This window comes from Mus caroli, chromosome 10, assembly GCF_900094665.2.
Source record: "Mus caroli chromosome 10, CAROLI_EIJ_v1.1, whole genome shotgun sequence".
Taxonomy (NCBI): domain Eukaryota; kingdom Metazoa; phylum Chordata; class Mammalia; order Rodentia; family Muridae; genus Mus; species Mus caroli.
Genome location: NC_034579.1, coordinates 10,665,948 through 10,679,893, shown reverse-complemented (window position 1 = coordinate 10,679,893; position 13,946 = coordinate 10,665,948). Strand labels below are relative to the sequence as shown.

The following is a 13,946-nucleotide window of genomic DNA, read 5'->3' as shown; positions in this document are numbered from 1 at the left end:
CGAGACAGGGTTTCTCTTTATAGCTCTGGCTGTCCTGGAGCTCACTTTGTAGACCAGGCTGGCCTCGAACTCAGAAATCCACCTGCCTCTGCCTCCCGAATGCTGGGATTAAAGGTGTGCGCCACCACGCCCGGCCATAATTCCACTTCTAACAACAAAAATAACAAGAAGTAACAATCACTTTTCCTTAATATCTCTTAATATGAACATTAATATTACCAACATACCCTAACCAATTGAAATTCAAAAATATGAGGAATTAGAAATTTGTTGGCTGTCATCCAGTGGTCTCTCTAATTTGGTAATTGGAAAAATAGGTTCAGTACTGCACAGTCCATATACACTTTCTGCTTGTTTTTACGTGACAGTGTTTTGCTGTGTACCACATAATAGTCTTGAAATCATGCTTCTCCTATCTCAGCCTCTCTATTAGTAGGACTGTTTATTTGATGTTTTTACACTATACTATGGTTTCAGAACAGCTTACATATTTCAAAATTACTTATACAGCCAAAAGAAATGTAATTAATTTGGGAGGGGGCTTGTAAGAGAACAACGATGAGTGAAACTGAATGCTTTGCTTGATATCTATAATTACTGTATCAATATTGAAGAAGAGGACCTTATAAGTTACTCTTTTTTCTGAGATGAATGCTTTTCAAAATCATCACAGTCAATGAACCAGAATCTTACCCTCACTTAATGTCTGTGCCACCCTCCAAGCAGAACCATTCTTCATTGAAACAGTTGATGAACGACTTCATGGATAGATCATCTTAATACACACATCATTTCTTAAATGAATGTAACCTGTTCCCTGTGGGCTGAGAATGACGACAATCACTCAAGTCAGATAGCTTTGACCATAGCAGGAAATATATATTCAAATAATCGTGCCTATATTTCATTCTTTGGCACAGCAGAACTGTCAGCTCTTAGCTACTATGAAGGTAAAATCCTTTGGTGATGTGAGGAACATTGAAATACATCCTTATTACAATGAAAAAGAAAAAAGGAAAAACAAGCAAACAAAGAAGATGAGGAGGGAGAGGAGGAGGAGGAGAAGAAGAAGGAGAAGGAGGAGGAGGGGGAGGAGAAGGGGGAGGAGGAAGAGGGGGGGAGGATGGAGGAGGAGGAGGAGGAGGAGGAGAAGGAGAAAGAAGGAGAACAAGTGCCACCACCACCATCAGCAGTAGCAGCAGCAGCAGCAGCAGCAACTGCATCCCCTTATCTTTTCAAACTCTGGTGACCCAATATAGCATCATTAACACAATCACACTGCTGTCTTATGCTGAATTCAGGAGATGTACTTCTACCACAGTAAATCTCCAGGGAGCATCACTAAACCCAGCAGAAGATTTGAGCATCTTATAAGTAGAAAGTAGTTTAACTACTGCCATCTAGAGTTACATGTATCACACTGAGGAGGCAATTTTCTTGTTGCTTTTAACCAACCAACTTGCTTGACAGCATCTGTCCCATGAGACAGCCCCAGAGTCTTCAAGAGAGCTCTCAATGCCATGGTCTTTTTTTTTATAACAGGTCTGCCAGCCTTGGTGGTGTCAATTATTCTAGTGAGCAGAAGACAAAGTGAAGTGTATGGAAAAGAAAGTTATGGGAAAGATCAGGATGATGAATTGTGAGTAATATGCATCTGGGGGAAGATCGTGATGGGACAGGCACTTTGTTTCCTAAAGTCTGATATAAGTTATCATGGTGATAATAATGCTCTGATGTTGAAGGTTTTCATTTCATCCGTGGAATCAGTCACAAGTCTTCTACCGCAGATAAACCATTTCCGTAGTCAGAGCTGCCCTTCCTTATTTTAGTAACACTGTACTGGATGATTGGACAGTTCGGATGCCTGAGATGCTCTCTTCTAGACTCAGAAGATTCATCTACTTTTGGAGACTCTGTACTATTCTTGCCTCAGGCTGAAATGACCTAGTGCTTTACAGAAAATGGCTCCCCATTTCTCTATGAGTTCTTTTGTAAAACCTTTCTTCACAAGTTGAGGTCATTGAAATTAAAGGCATTACGTTGTTTAAGCAATTAGCTCTCACATACCTTATCAACCACATTGTGGGGCATTATTGACATCTATTGATTTGAAGAATTACTGATTGCTTAAAGAACATTTTTATTATGTGAGATCAGTGACACCTCGTGTCTGTGTAAGCTTCAGGGATAAATAACACTTCTATAGCTAATGAGTTCTCATCCCTTGTGGTCTTCCCTTCTTTGTGTTTCTGAAGCATCACCCTGAACCCCCAACAATCTCAATCTGTAAGAATTCTAGGATCTTTGAGAGATTTTCAAGTTTATAGGAAATCTAGTGTCATGAACATGCAGCATTATTTATGGCCCTTTACAAGAAACAATTTATTTTAAACTAAGTCAGCTTTAAATGGGGGAATGTAAAATCTTACTCAGTTGTTATAGGATTTTAAAGCTCTGTTTAAAGTTCTGCTATCATAAAATATAATTTAGTGAGCACTCTTCATATGCTAGAAATCATCTTGAGTTCTAGGATCCCAGGATGTTCAAGGAAGCATTTACCTCAGTAGGCAGGATGAGGCCAATTCACTTTAAGATAAATTTAATTTCCTGAAATAATTGAATTTCTGGTACTTGAGAATTTCCATAGTTTTAAGGAGCTCTGGAATATTTGCAAATTGCATTGCTTTTCATCCTTACTCGCATTAGAATTTGCAATACAGAATTGTTTGAATTTTTCTTCCATCTATTAGCTGATATTTTTATGAAAATCACATATATTCCTCCTAATGAAGATGTTATAATTTATATATACCTTATAATTGTATGCAAGAAATGTGTATACATGAATCTTTTAATTCTATAATATTTTGCTTCAGCAATTATAATAATTGCTTTGGATTCTGAATCCTCCATTCAATGTGACAATGAAGAATAAATTATCTAATAATAGATGACAAGGAACTAGGGACATGGGTGACCACTAACTAGTATTGATGTTGTGGCTAAAAACCACCAAAGCTAAAAATCTCTGCAGCTCTCCTGGCCTCTTGCACATGGACATAAACTGACAGCCATAAAACCATAACTCCCGCTCTCTCTCTCACACACACACACACACACACACACACACACACACACACACAAAACTTTTAACAGACTTCTGCTTCCATGTTATTTTTTTGGAATGATGTCAACACATCCACCCCTTGACAGAAAAGGACAGCAAAACTGAGTGGTGAAAATCCCCGTTTTTAGAGTGAAGACACACAGAGGGTCAGATGTGGTTTAGAATCAGCCAAACAAGCATGCCCTCATACCAATCCGAATTCAACAAGCGACCTCATTTGGTTTTTAATGTTGATTTAAATAATGAGTTTAAGACAGCAGCCATCCAAAACTAACCAAGTTGAGGGGGAAAAAACTATGAAAGGATCAAAGAAGAAACTGAGGCTCACAGAAGTGAGTAGACTTTCCATGGTGTTTCAAAAAAAAAAAAAAAGCTGTAAACTGTGCAAACCAGGTCAAGGGAAATTATGAGTAAACACAGGGAAGGAGCCAGTCTTTTATCTGATTCTTGTTTCTTTTCCTTTCAGCTGCTGGATTCAGGATCCTGTGGTGTTTTATGTAAGCTGTGCCGGATACTTCGGAATCATGTTCTTCCTGAATGTCGCCATGTTCATTGTGGTCATGGTGCAGATCTGTGGGAGGAATGGAAAGAGAAGCAACCGGACCCTGAGAGAAGAGGTTTTAAGAAACCTGCGCAGTGTGGTCAGCCTGACCTTCCTGCTGGGCATGACGTGGGGGTTTGCTTTCTTTGCCTGGGGACCCTTAAATATTCCTTTCATGTACCTCTTCTCCATCTTCAACTCATTACAAGGTAAGATAAATGGTCCCTGAACAGAGGCTGCTTTCTAATTTTATCAAAGTTGTAGACAGCTTCCCGTTGAACAGCACAGATTACGACAGATTAAGTTTCTGTTACTCCTCCAGATACTGAGCATAGGTGCAAGTGGCCATTCATTAAAAAGCTCTTGCATAGGTAAAGAGGGAGACCATTAGTTGACTTTATTTTTCTTTAGCAATAATTCCCAGACACGTTAGAACAGTGCCTGGTACATAGTTGGCAGTCAGTAAGTATACTGTCCTGTAAGGGAGGACAAAGCAGTTTAAGGGTTAGCTGAGAGCCTAACGAGAAGTTGAAGGGTCATATCTTTGTCTTCTTTCTGGTTCAGGGCACTACCACTGCCCTTCATGTGGACTGGGCAGGTGTTCTGTGTGCGAGCCTCATGATTCAACTTGCTTCCATAGTGCCTGAGGTTTAGAAATGAAATCCAAGTCTAATTCAGAAATTTGTCTTTTTGAGGTACAGAAATTAATTCAACCTATCAAACATACCAATGCTCTGTTTTGGAAAAATATATAAGCTATCTTCTTCAAGAATCTTACCACCCTATATATAGCTATATGTATATGGGGTGGAGAGAGGTCTCGTTATATAGCACTAGCTCGTCTGAACTTGACACATAGATCAGAGGCTGGACTCTAACTCATTGAGATCCGCCTGCCTCTGCCTCCCCAACGATGGGATTTGATTCCATTACACACCCTCTAGCGTGTGTCCCCTCATGTTTTCTAAATGGATTTATGTCAGTTATATCTTGAAAATTATATCATATTCTTTACTTTGTGGTGCTGAAGACTAAACCCAGGGCCTCATTCATGTTAGGGCTCTGAGCTCCTTTCAAGTCCTTTGATAGCATTCTTTTTTTTTTTAATATTTTTTATTACGTATTTTCCTCAATTACATTTCCAATGCTATCCCAAAAGTCCCCCATACCCCCCCACACTTCCCTACCCACCCATTCCCAGTTTTTGGCCCTGGCATTCCCCTGTACTGGGGCATATAAAGTTTGCACAACCAATGGGCCTCTCTTTCCAGTGATGGCCGACTAGGCCATCTTTTGATACATATGCAGCTGGAGTCAAGAGCTCCGGGGTACTGGTTAGTTCATAATGTTGTTCCACCTCTAGGGTTGCAGATCCCTTTAGCTCCTTGGGTACTTTCTCTAGCTCCTCCATTGGGAGCCCTGTGATCCATCCAATAGCTGATTGTGAGCATCCACTTCTGTGTTTGCTAGGCCCCGGCATAGTCTCACAAGAAACAGCTATATCTAGGTCCTTTCAGCAAAATCTTGCTAGTGTATGCAATGGTGTCAGCGTTTGGAAGCTGATTATGGGATGGATCCCTGGATATGGCAGTCTCTAGATGGTCCATCCTTTCATCACAGCTCCAAACTTTGTCTCTGTAACTCCTTCCATGGGTGTTTTGTTCCCAATTCTAAGAAGGGGCACAGTGTCCAAGACACCAAATATTCTCCATTCATATGACCAAACTCTCTCATGGACTGAAGCGGCATGAGCACCACACATCATAAGAAATTAGATGACATGGTCTGAAACCCACCGTGGGGTGTGTGTGTGTGTGTGTGTGTGTGTGTGTGTGTATGTGTGTATGTATTTCACTGTGCTTGTCTCAAACTCAAAATTCTACTTCCACCATCTAAGAGCTGGGATTATAGGCCTCCGACACCTCCACCCTCCTATTTTCAATGAGAACACCACTTATAGCTCACCTGAGGCTCCTCTGCTGTTTACAGACTGATGGGTGGATGGGAAAACATCTAAGCTGGGGTGGAAAGCAGGGCTGCACTACCCAATACTCAGTTGCCTCATTGGGTGTTCCCCAGTGCCATATTCTAAGACACACATGCTTATCTGAAGGAAAGTAGCCATCACTACTTGTCACCCTGCAACTTCTGCTAGCATTTGAACTGAAACAATTGTCACAAAGTAGATGTTCAGTGTCTGTTAAATAAACAAATGCTGGATGAAGGGAAGGAGAGGGCTTGGCTGTGGCCTAGATCCAATCTAAGATGCCTCTGGCATAAATACTCACTAATTAATTCAGCAAATAGACACACGATTATGACACACAAAGCATGTAGGCTTGTTATCACAAATATGTGGAACAGTAGGCCTCAGGGGTATATCCTTACGTTGGAAGCTGAAGTTGTACAATATGAACAATCTATAAAGGGATCCAGCTAGGGAAAGGAACTGTTTTATCCCTTTTACGATAGACTACATACAAGTGCCCAAGTAAATATTGACCAAAGTGTCCACTCGCATTCGGAATTCCATGGTTTTATATTTCAGGATTGGACATGAAAGGTGTAGTCATCTGCCAGCCCAACCTCAATTTCACCGTTAAAATTTCCTGGCAGCCTCAGTGCACTTCATCAGGCGCTACAGTCACCCGTGCAGCTCTGTTTCCACTAATGGGGATGCTTTAGTTTTCCCAGCGTGGGTCTCTTGACGAGAGGGAAAAATGTTGTCAGCCGTCACCAAGTTAGTGTTCCCCATAAATCACCGTCTTTTAAGATGATTTTCAAATCATACAAATGCAGAACAATTTTATTTGCATCCAATGATGTTAAAAAAATACCCCGACAAAAATTTAAACACACAGGGCCATCCATGGTACTGAGGGCACAACCCTATGGACAGTTATTCCACCCAGCCAGGCCATATGAAAACTAGCTGGGGCAGTATTTAAATTGACGTCATGGCTTTTATTGGTGAGCTAGTCTCTGCCTTCAGCATGAGGCCTATTTTTGGAAGAACTTTATGCTTTATTAGAAGCATATAGAGTCTTGTGAGGCCGTGTGTGTCAGTAACCCCAGAGCTCAGGAGTTACAGGAAGATCCTTGATTTTTAAAGGGGGAAGGGAATAAGCCCTGTGACACATGAAACTTAGAAAATTCTCTTCTATTTTTTTCTGAAATGATGAGGATCAGAAATACACACACACATGCTGCTCCAGGAAGTTTTCATACACACACACACACACACACACACAGCCTCACATATATATATATATATATATATAATTTAACTACTAAATTCTATATGATCCCCAATGCCTTTTCTACTTTTCTAACATATAGATAACTTTGACTTTCCTAATAAGTTCAACAGGTTGCAAATTTTAGTCCATACCTGGAACTTGATCCTCAATTCTCTATTTCCAGAAATAAAAGGCAGTATTGATTAGCAGTCAAATATACCCAGGCCATTACATGTATCCAAATGTGAGAGCATAATAAATATACCATACAGTTCTGCAACCAGCTGCTGCAGGGAACACACAAAAAAAGGAATGTTCGGTCCATTCAGAGATGTTGACCTTAATTACGTTATATATATGTGTGTGTGTGTGTGTGTGTGTGTGTGTGTATAAAACCTGGAGCAACAGAACTATATCTTTGTGGACTGCATGGGAGTTAATGGAACACTTTCATCTAGTGTCTGTTACTCTCAGGTTTGTCAGACTGAAAAGCAGGAGCTTCAGAAAGAGGACAGGGTCCTTTTTAATAGGCAAACTAATGTAGGTAAAGGTAATGACTTTCCAAAGATCTGACAATAACATTTTATATATATATATATATATATATATATATATATATATGAAAATTAAACAACACATTAATAGGTGTCTTAATAGGTGTCACGGTATTAAAAGTATAATTTTCTTTTTTCTTTCTTTTTTTTTGGTTTTTCGAGACAGGGTTTCTCTGTATAGCCCTGGTTGTCCTGGAACTCACTTTGTAGACCAGGCTGGCCTCGAGCTCAGAAATCCGCCTGCCTCTGCCTCCCGAGTGCTGGGATTAAAGGTGTGCGCCACCACGCCCGGCTTAAAAGTATAATTTTCAATAGAAGCTGAGAACTAAAGCATATTCTTTAGCTGACTATTCTGTTCATGTCAATGTTCTTATTTGGGACATGAATATCTATGTCCATTTATTAAAATGCTAGTACACATACCAATAAGTTAATGGGAATTTAATTTGTTGTCCAACAGGAACTGTCAGTAATCTTGATCCTGTTGGCTGGCTAAGACATTAAGTTAAATTTTGAGATACATGAAATTAAATGCCATCTGACTCTCCCTTGGTCTCATGAAAGTTAAGCTGTGACACAAGGACACACATAAGGCACATGTGTAATTGCTGCCAAGGCAAAGATGGGATACTATTATATATAACTGAAAGTGGGTACTTTTCAACGGCAGACACCGGAAATGACATCAAGTGCGATGAAATATGACACATCGCAAGGAAATATATTACTCACCCTTTTAGAGGACATTTTTTTTTTTTTGCCACAGAGAAATAACTTTGTAAAGGCTGTCTTTGTAGTATGAAAAGAAGATTCAAAACAAAGTTTCCCAAAACAGTCATAAATCCAACCTAACAACAGCGGGCATTGTTTGAGTAACAAGAGAACCCAGGAGGTGTTTAGTTTTCAGAGCAGACTCACTGGAGAGCTTAGAAGCCATCTGTACTGTTTCGCCAGTGGTTAAGTATGTAGCACACATAGCCTCTTCTTCCCAAATAGCCAGTTTGATGAATTATTGACTGATTTTCACATCAAAACTCCAAAATGCAGTCATGAGCTAAGACGCCAATTGCCCACTGCTGCTTGCCTGACCCCTTTCTTTGCCTAGTGTTGCTTTATGTTTATATTGATGTTTATGTCTCCCTTCTGTGTTTCTATAGGTTTGTCAGTCAGACTCAGAAAAGAAAAATGTTATTTTTTGTACAAATTTATTGCTGACTTTTGGGGGGGAAATACCAGTGGCCTTTAGATAGAAGAATGCTCAAAGAAATCACTCAAAGCTATCATTTGTCCCTCCATCTGGATTTGAATGAGACCTTTTGGAACAGTGACAGACGGCCACTTATACCGACTTGGATTTTACACCATGATATTTGGAGAAACCCATTCTAGCATTTAAAAAAATTTTTTTTCAATAATTAGGCTCAACATCTAAGAAATAGCTACTCATTTTACATATACTCCTGGAAGCTGTCTCTACATGAGCCAAACAAAGGGAATGGATTCTATATGGCAGTCAAATATTCTAGTCAAAATATCTTTCCTCGCCCACAAATAAGACCATCAGGATCAAGATTGAACACAAGTCATATAATGCACAGTTAACATTTATGCCAGAGTGTCAAAAGAGGCTTATATTTATTTTCCAAGACACTACTACCATTCTAGGTTCAGTGACAGAACTAAGAATCAGAAAGCAAATCTACTTCTTTGTAAGATTTTTTAGAACGTCTCCTTCCTGCAGGCTCAGGGCACTCTCTACAGTCTCTTCTGTGTCTTCCTCTACTGTATTTGCACAGCTAGCCTGGCTTCCAAAAGCATGGGCTAAGATTTTCTACCTTCAAAATTCCCATAGACAGCCCTACCTCCCACGTGAATTACAGCATTCTTGCTTCTTCATCGCAGCTGGAAATAGTATTAGTCTAAAATTAAAAAAAAAAAATCTGTCACATTTACTGAGATTTAAGAAATTTTCAGTTCTGAGGTAATATTGGTGTTTGTGTGAAGCGAATATACAGCAGAAGATGGATGTTAAAGACTGAACTGAGTGGGAGGGGACAGGAGGGTGGAAATGGCTGGAAAACCGTTGCTCATATAGCATGGACTGGTTTCAAGTAAATGAAACAAACAATCAAGGCAGATTTCAAGGGGGAAGTCACTGTTGCTACAGAATTCTGGCTTGGATTCTCTAGAGCAGTAGTCTCTCAAGCGAGGCTTCAGTTCACCAAAAAATGGACAGCTGTAGCTGTTTTGTTTGTTTGTTTTTGTTGTTGGTGGTGGTTGGTTTGTTTTTGTTGTTTTGTTTTGTAACAGGAAGGCTTCATGAACTTAGCACTAAAGCAATCAAGATGGAGTGAAATCTTTTTGCTATATAGGCACCCAACCTCCCTGGGATGACCCTTAGACCTCAGTTCAGGAAAACTGACGGTACCAAGTAAAGCTCTCTCATCACCACCCCAGCCACAAAATGGAGCTTTTTCGGATGTTTCCTAGGTAGACTGAACATTCTCAAGGAGGAAACATACAGATAGGATGGAGATTAGGTTGGAAATGGAATGGATTCACTTTAATGCCCGTGGAGACCCCATTGATATTTTGTACCTAACTTGGCTTCTGGAGCCGTGATGTTTATATGGAGAGAAACATCAGCAGCTGAGAGGGGACATGGGTCATGTTCCTTTCTTAGTCTCCACCTGCTGTTGGCTCTCATGGCTTAATTTTTAATACTGCTTCCTAAAAAGGCTTAGATTACAATGTGGATTCAACCACATTTCTCATGGCTGAACTTTAAATAGAAGAGTTATATTTTCCTGAAAACAGATGTTTTATCACTTATTGTTTGGTTAGCTTAAATTCACATGAGAAACATTCATTGCTGCAAAGAACAAAACAGCATACAAGGATATCCTTATTCTAATTTAGCATGAAAATGTGTTTCAGAGCAAAAAAAGAGTTTTTTTTATAATAAATATAGTACCTTTAATTTTCAAATAAAATCTTCACTAAGTTTTCATTTCTCAAAATTATTATCTATTTTTTATCACAACTTATTATAGGATATGGAACTTTAATATGAGCTTTGTCTATCATGTAATTTTCGAAGATGGATCAGGTTTTAATCTAAACTTATTTGGTGCCTATATATTAACAGTAAGTTACAGAGATGATTAAAAATGCAATGTCATTTCTGATTATATAATTGTGATATAGAACAATGTTACACAAATTATTTTTAAAGATTTATTTACTTTTATTTTGTATGGGTGTTTTGCCTAGATATATGTCTGTGTACCAGGCATATGCCTGGTGTCTAGAAGATAGCATCAGATCCCCTGGAACTGGAGTCACAGATAGTTGTTAGTCCCCATGTGGATGGTAGCATTGAACTGAGATCTTCTGAAAGAGCAGTCAGTGCTCTTAATCATTGAGCCATCTCTCCGGCCCCTGGTTATATAATTGTTTAAAATCTTTCATTAAGCCAGTTTATCTTTGAACTCATTCTCTCTGACTACAGTCTGCATGTGATTCTCAAAGTAACTTATAGTTTAGCTTCCCAAAAGGTTCAAAAGTCAAATTTAAAGCCTAGTTCTTTTCTAGTAAAATGTCTGCTGAATATTTATTGAAAAATGTCATAAATATGTCATAAGGTTTCTTTTTTCCCATTCACATGATATGTAAAAATACAGAGTATTATGAAAAGAATACTAATGGAGTCTGAAGGTAAGCAATACCCATAAAACTTTACCTTCTGCTCTCAACTGGAAGATAATCATTGACTCAGCATGAGGCCCTAAGGTGACCATTTGATTTAAGCTGGAAATGAACATCTTCAAATGAGGAGAGTATCTTCCGGCTCACACAGGAGCTTCACTTATACATTAACCACACAATTACTAATGTTCTCAGTCATGTAGCAGCAGCAACAAAACCCTCAAAGGACAAGTGTAGAGAGTTCTGACATTGTTAAAGGAAAGTAGATTAGACTTAAGCCAGCAGGCAATCTCTAAACAATGGCCCTCTTTGTCTGCAGCCTCCATAGATCTCACCTCAGACCTCCAGTCTCTGTAAATATATCAGCATCTTCAAACATAAAAACATCTACTACACAATTTGAGGTCTGCACTGTAGGTACCACATGCATTCACTTGGTAGACTATCCTGCAGGAGTCCACAGGATTAGGTAGGCATGACCCTCTGATTCAGTCATTTGGATGTGGAGATGAGATCTGATCTGATTACACTCCTCCCAACTCCCTGAGGAGGAGTGACAAAGCCCAGGCATTGCTTCTAGGTGTGATCAAGAATGGAAGAATGCCCTTCCTTGCTCTGAGACCTTTCATGCCCTCAATAGATCAGGCCAGTGCTGGAGCTGCCATGTGCTTCCTAGGCCTTCCTCCTCTAATTTGCAACACAGGGATCTTGAGGGTGGATGTGTTTCTGAATAACTACAGTTTCACATTTATTAAAGCTATCTTGTATAGTTAGAACTCCTTTGTTAGTTTGTTGTTTGAAATTTTCATATTTGCATATATTTATATATATGTATATATATATATATATACATATATATATATATATAAAATGGGCTTTGATCCAGGCTGTATATATCCCATTGACTCCAATTCCTCCTTAGTCTCCCTCTCAACATGCCACCAAATTCAGGTGCTCTTTTTTTAAATAATAACTCTCTGAGTCCACTTATGCTGTTGCTAGTATGTATATGAGTCCAGCATCATCTACTAGAACATGGGTACCTTATCAGAGGCCACATCACTATAGAAAATATATCCCAGCAGACATCACTTGCCAACAGTTCTTCAGCTGGGGGGGGGGGGCGGCCCTGGTGACCTCCTCCAAGTTGAGATTTTTGTCTAGCTTTATCTTATGCAGATCTTGTGTATACAATCAGAGCCACTGTGAGTTTATGGGTGTAACTGCCCTGTTGTGTTCAAAATACACTGTTTTGTTATAGTTTTCTATTTTCTCTGGTGTTTACAATCTTCCCATCCCTTCTTCGCTGATGATCTCTGAACCTTGGGTGGAGAATCAGCTACATACATCAGTGACATACATGTCCCCTAGGCTTGAGTACTTTGTACTCTCTTACTCTTTGAACGTTGACGGTTATGAGTCTCTGATGAACATTGAGAAATGCAATGATCTCTGGGTATATCGATGAGTCACCAGGAGCTAATTTAACACCATGTCCAGTTAAGAGAATGTCCAGATAGCAGTGGGTTCTCCCTTAGGTTCCAAACAGGCCTGCATCTTCTGCAAGACCCTTCCTTTTGTGGACTCACCACCACTGCCACCAGTGTAATATGAAACAGAGGCATTGCTTTGAAGTTCACTTGCATGTTTTTCAGAAACTTTTGCCTTAAAGGTGTTTTCATTGTAGTCCTAGATTTTAATTTGCATAGAACCCAGTCTGTTCTGTTTTCTTCTGTTTTGTAAGGAGGTCTCCCAGTGTAGCCCAGGCTGGCATTGAACTTATACTCTTAACCAAGCCTTCCCAGTTTGAGGTGCACCCCTACTGCATCAGTATCAGCTAGTGTGTGTGTGTGTGTATGTGTGTGTGTGTATGTCTGTGTGTATGTCTGTGTGTGTGCATGTCTGTGTGTGTGTGCGTGTATGTGTGTGCATGTGTGTGTATGTCTGTGTCTCTGTGTGTGCGTGTGCATGTGTGTATGTCTGTGTGTGTGCATGTGTGTGTGCGTGTGTGTATGTCTGTGTGTGTGTGTGCGTTTGAGCCTGCATCTCTATAGGCCTAAGGATGATATTGGATGTGTTACTTGCTTTCTACCTCATTCTTTAAGATAAGATCTCTCCTTTGAACCTAGAGATAATCAGCACAACTGGTCTGACAAGCCAGCTTGCTCTGGGGATCCTGTGTCTTCACCATCACCCTGACCACCTAGCATCTATGGAAGATGTAGGGATTTGAATTCCTGTCTTCCTGCCTTTACAGCAGGTGCTTTACCCACTGAGAAATCTTCCCAGCCCCTACATAGGTCTCATTTTGAACTCCATATTTCTAATCACATCTCATCCCTTAAAATGAGCATATGTTCACTGACTGAGCATAGGATTAATTCATCTTATTAGCCTGCTTGTTATGATTCACTCATTAAGGAAACAGTCATTCATCTGTTGTATGATTCCTGGCATCATTCCACGAACAACCATAGCACAGAGACAGACAGACAGACAGACAGACAGACAGACACTGCATTTGGAGCTTTATTGTTCACTAGGAAACGCTAATCAAACAAACCAATGCCTGTACAAGGAACACAGGAGCCCCATGTACTGATCAGTGTACACAAGAGAGGATGAGTAGGATCTGAATTCAGAATGAATTATAACTTCAGACACTGACTACTCTAGGGAGTGTTTGGCTCACCTGAGGCACGGGACTATTACTAAAAGATCTGAAGGAAGTGTTCAGCATGGTGTTGGACAAAGACAAGCCTGATACTTGTCCACTG

At 39.8% G+C, this 13,946-nt stretch overlaps 1 protein-coding gene across 4 annotated transcripts in view; it reads left to right on the top strand.

The window, feature by feature from the left end:
- Positions 1-13,946, top strand: part of Adgrg6 (adhesion G protein-coupled receptor G6) — a 138,550-nt gene that overhangs the window by 117,043 nt on the left and 7,561 nt on the right. For all 4 annotated transcript variants that reach the window (XM_021174750.2, XM_029482959.1, XM_029482960.1 and 1 more), the window contains exons 20-21: positions 1,543-1,639; positions 3,594-3,877. In XM_021174750.2, coding sequence (XP_021030409.2) covers positions 1,543-1,639; positions 3,594-3,877 — 381 coding nt within the window. The remainder of the gene's footprint in view (positions 1-1,542; positions 1,640-3,593; positions 3,878-13,946) is intronic.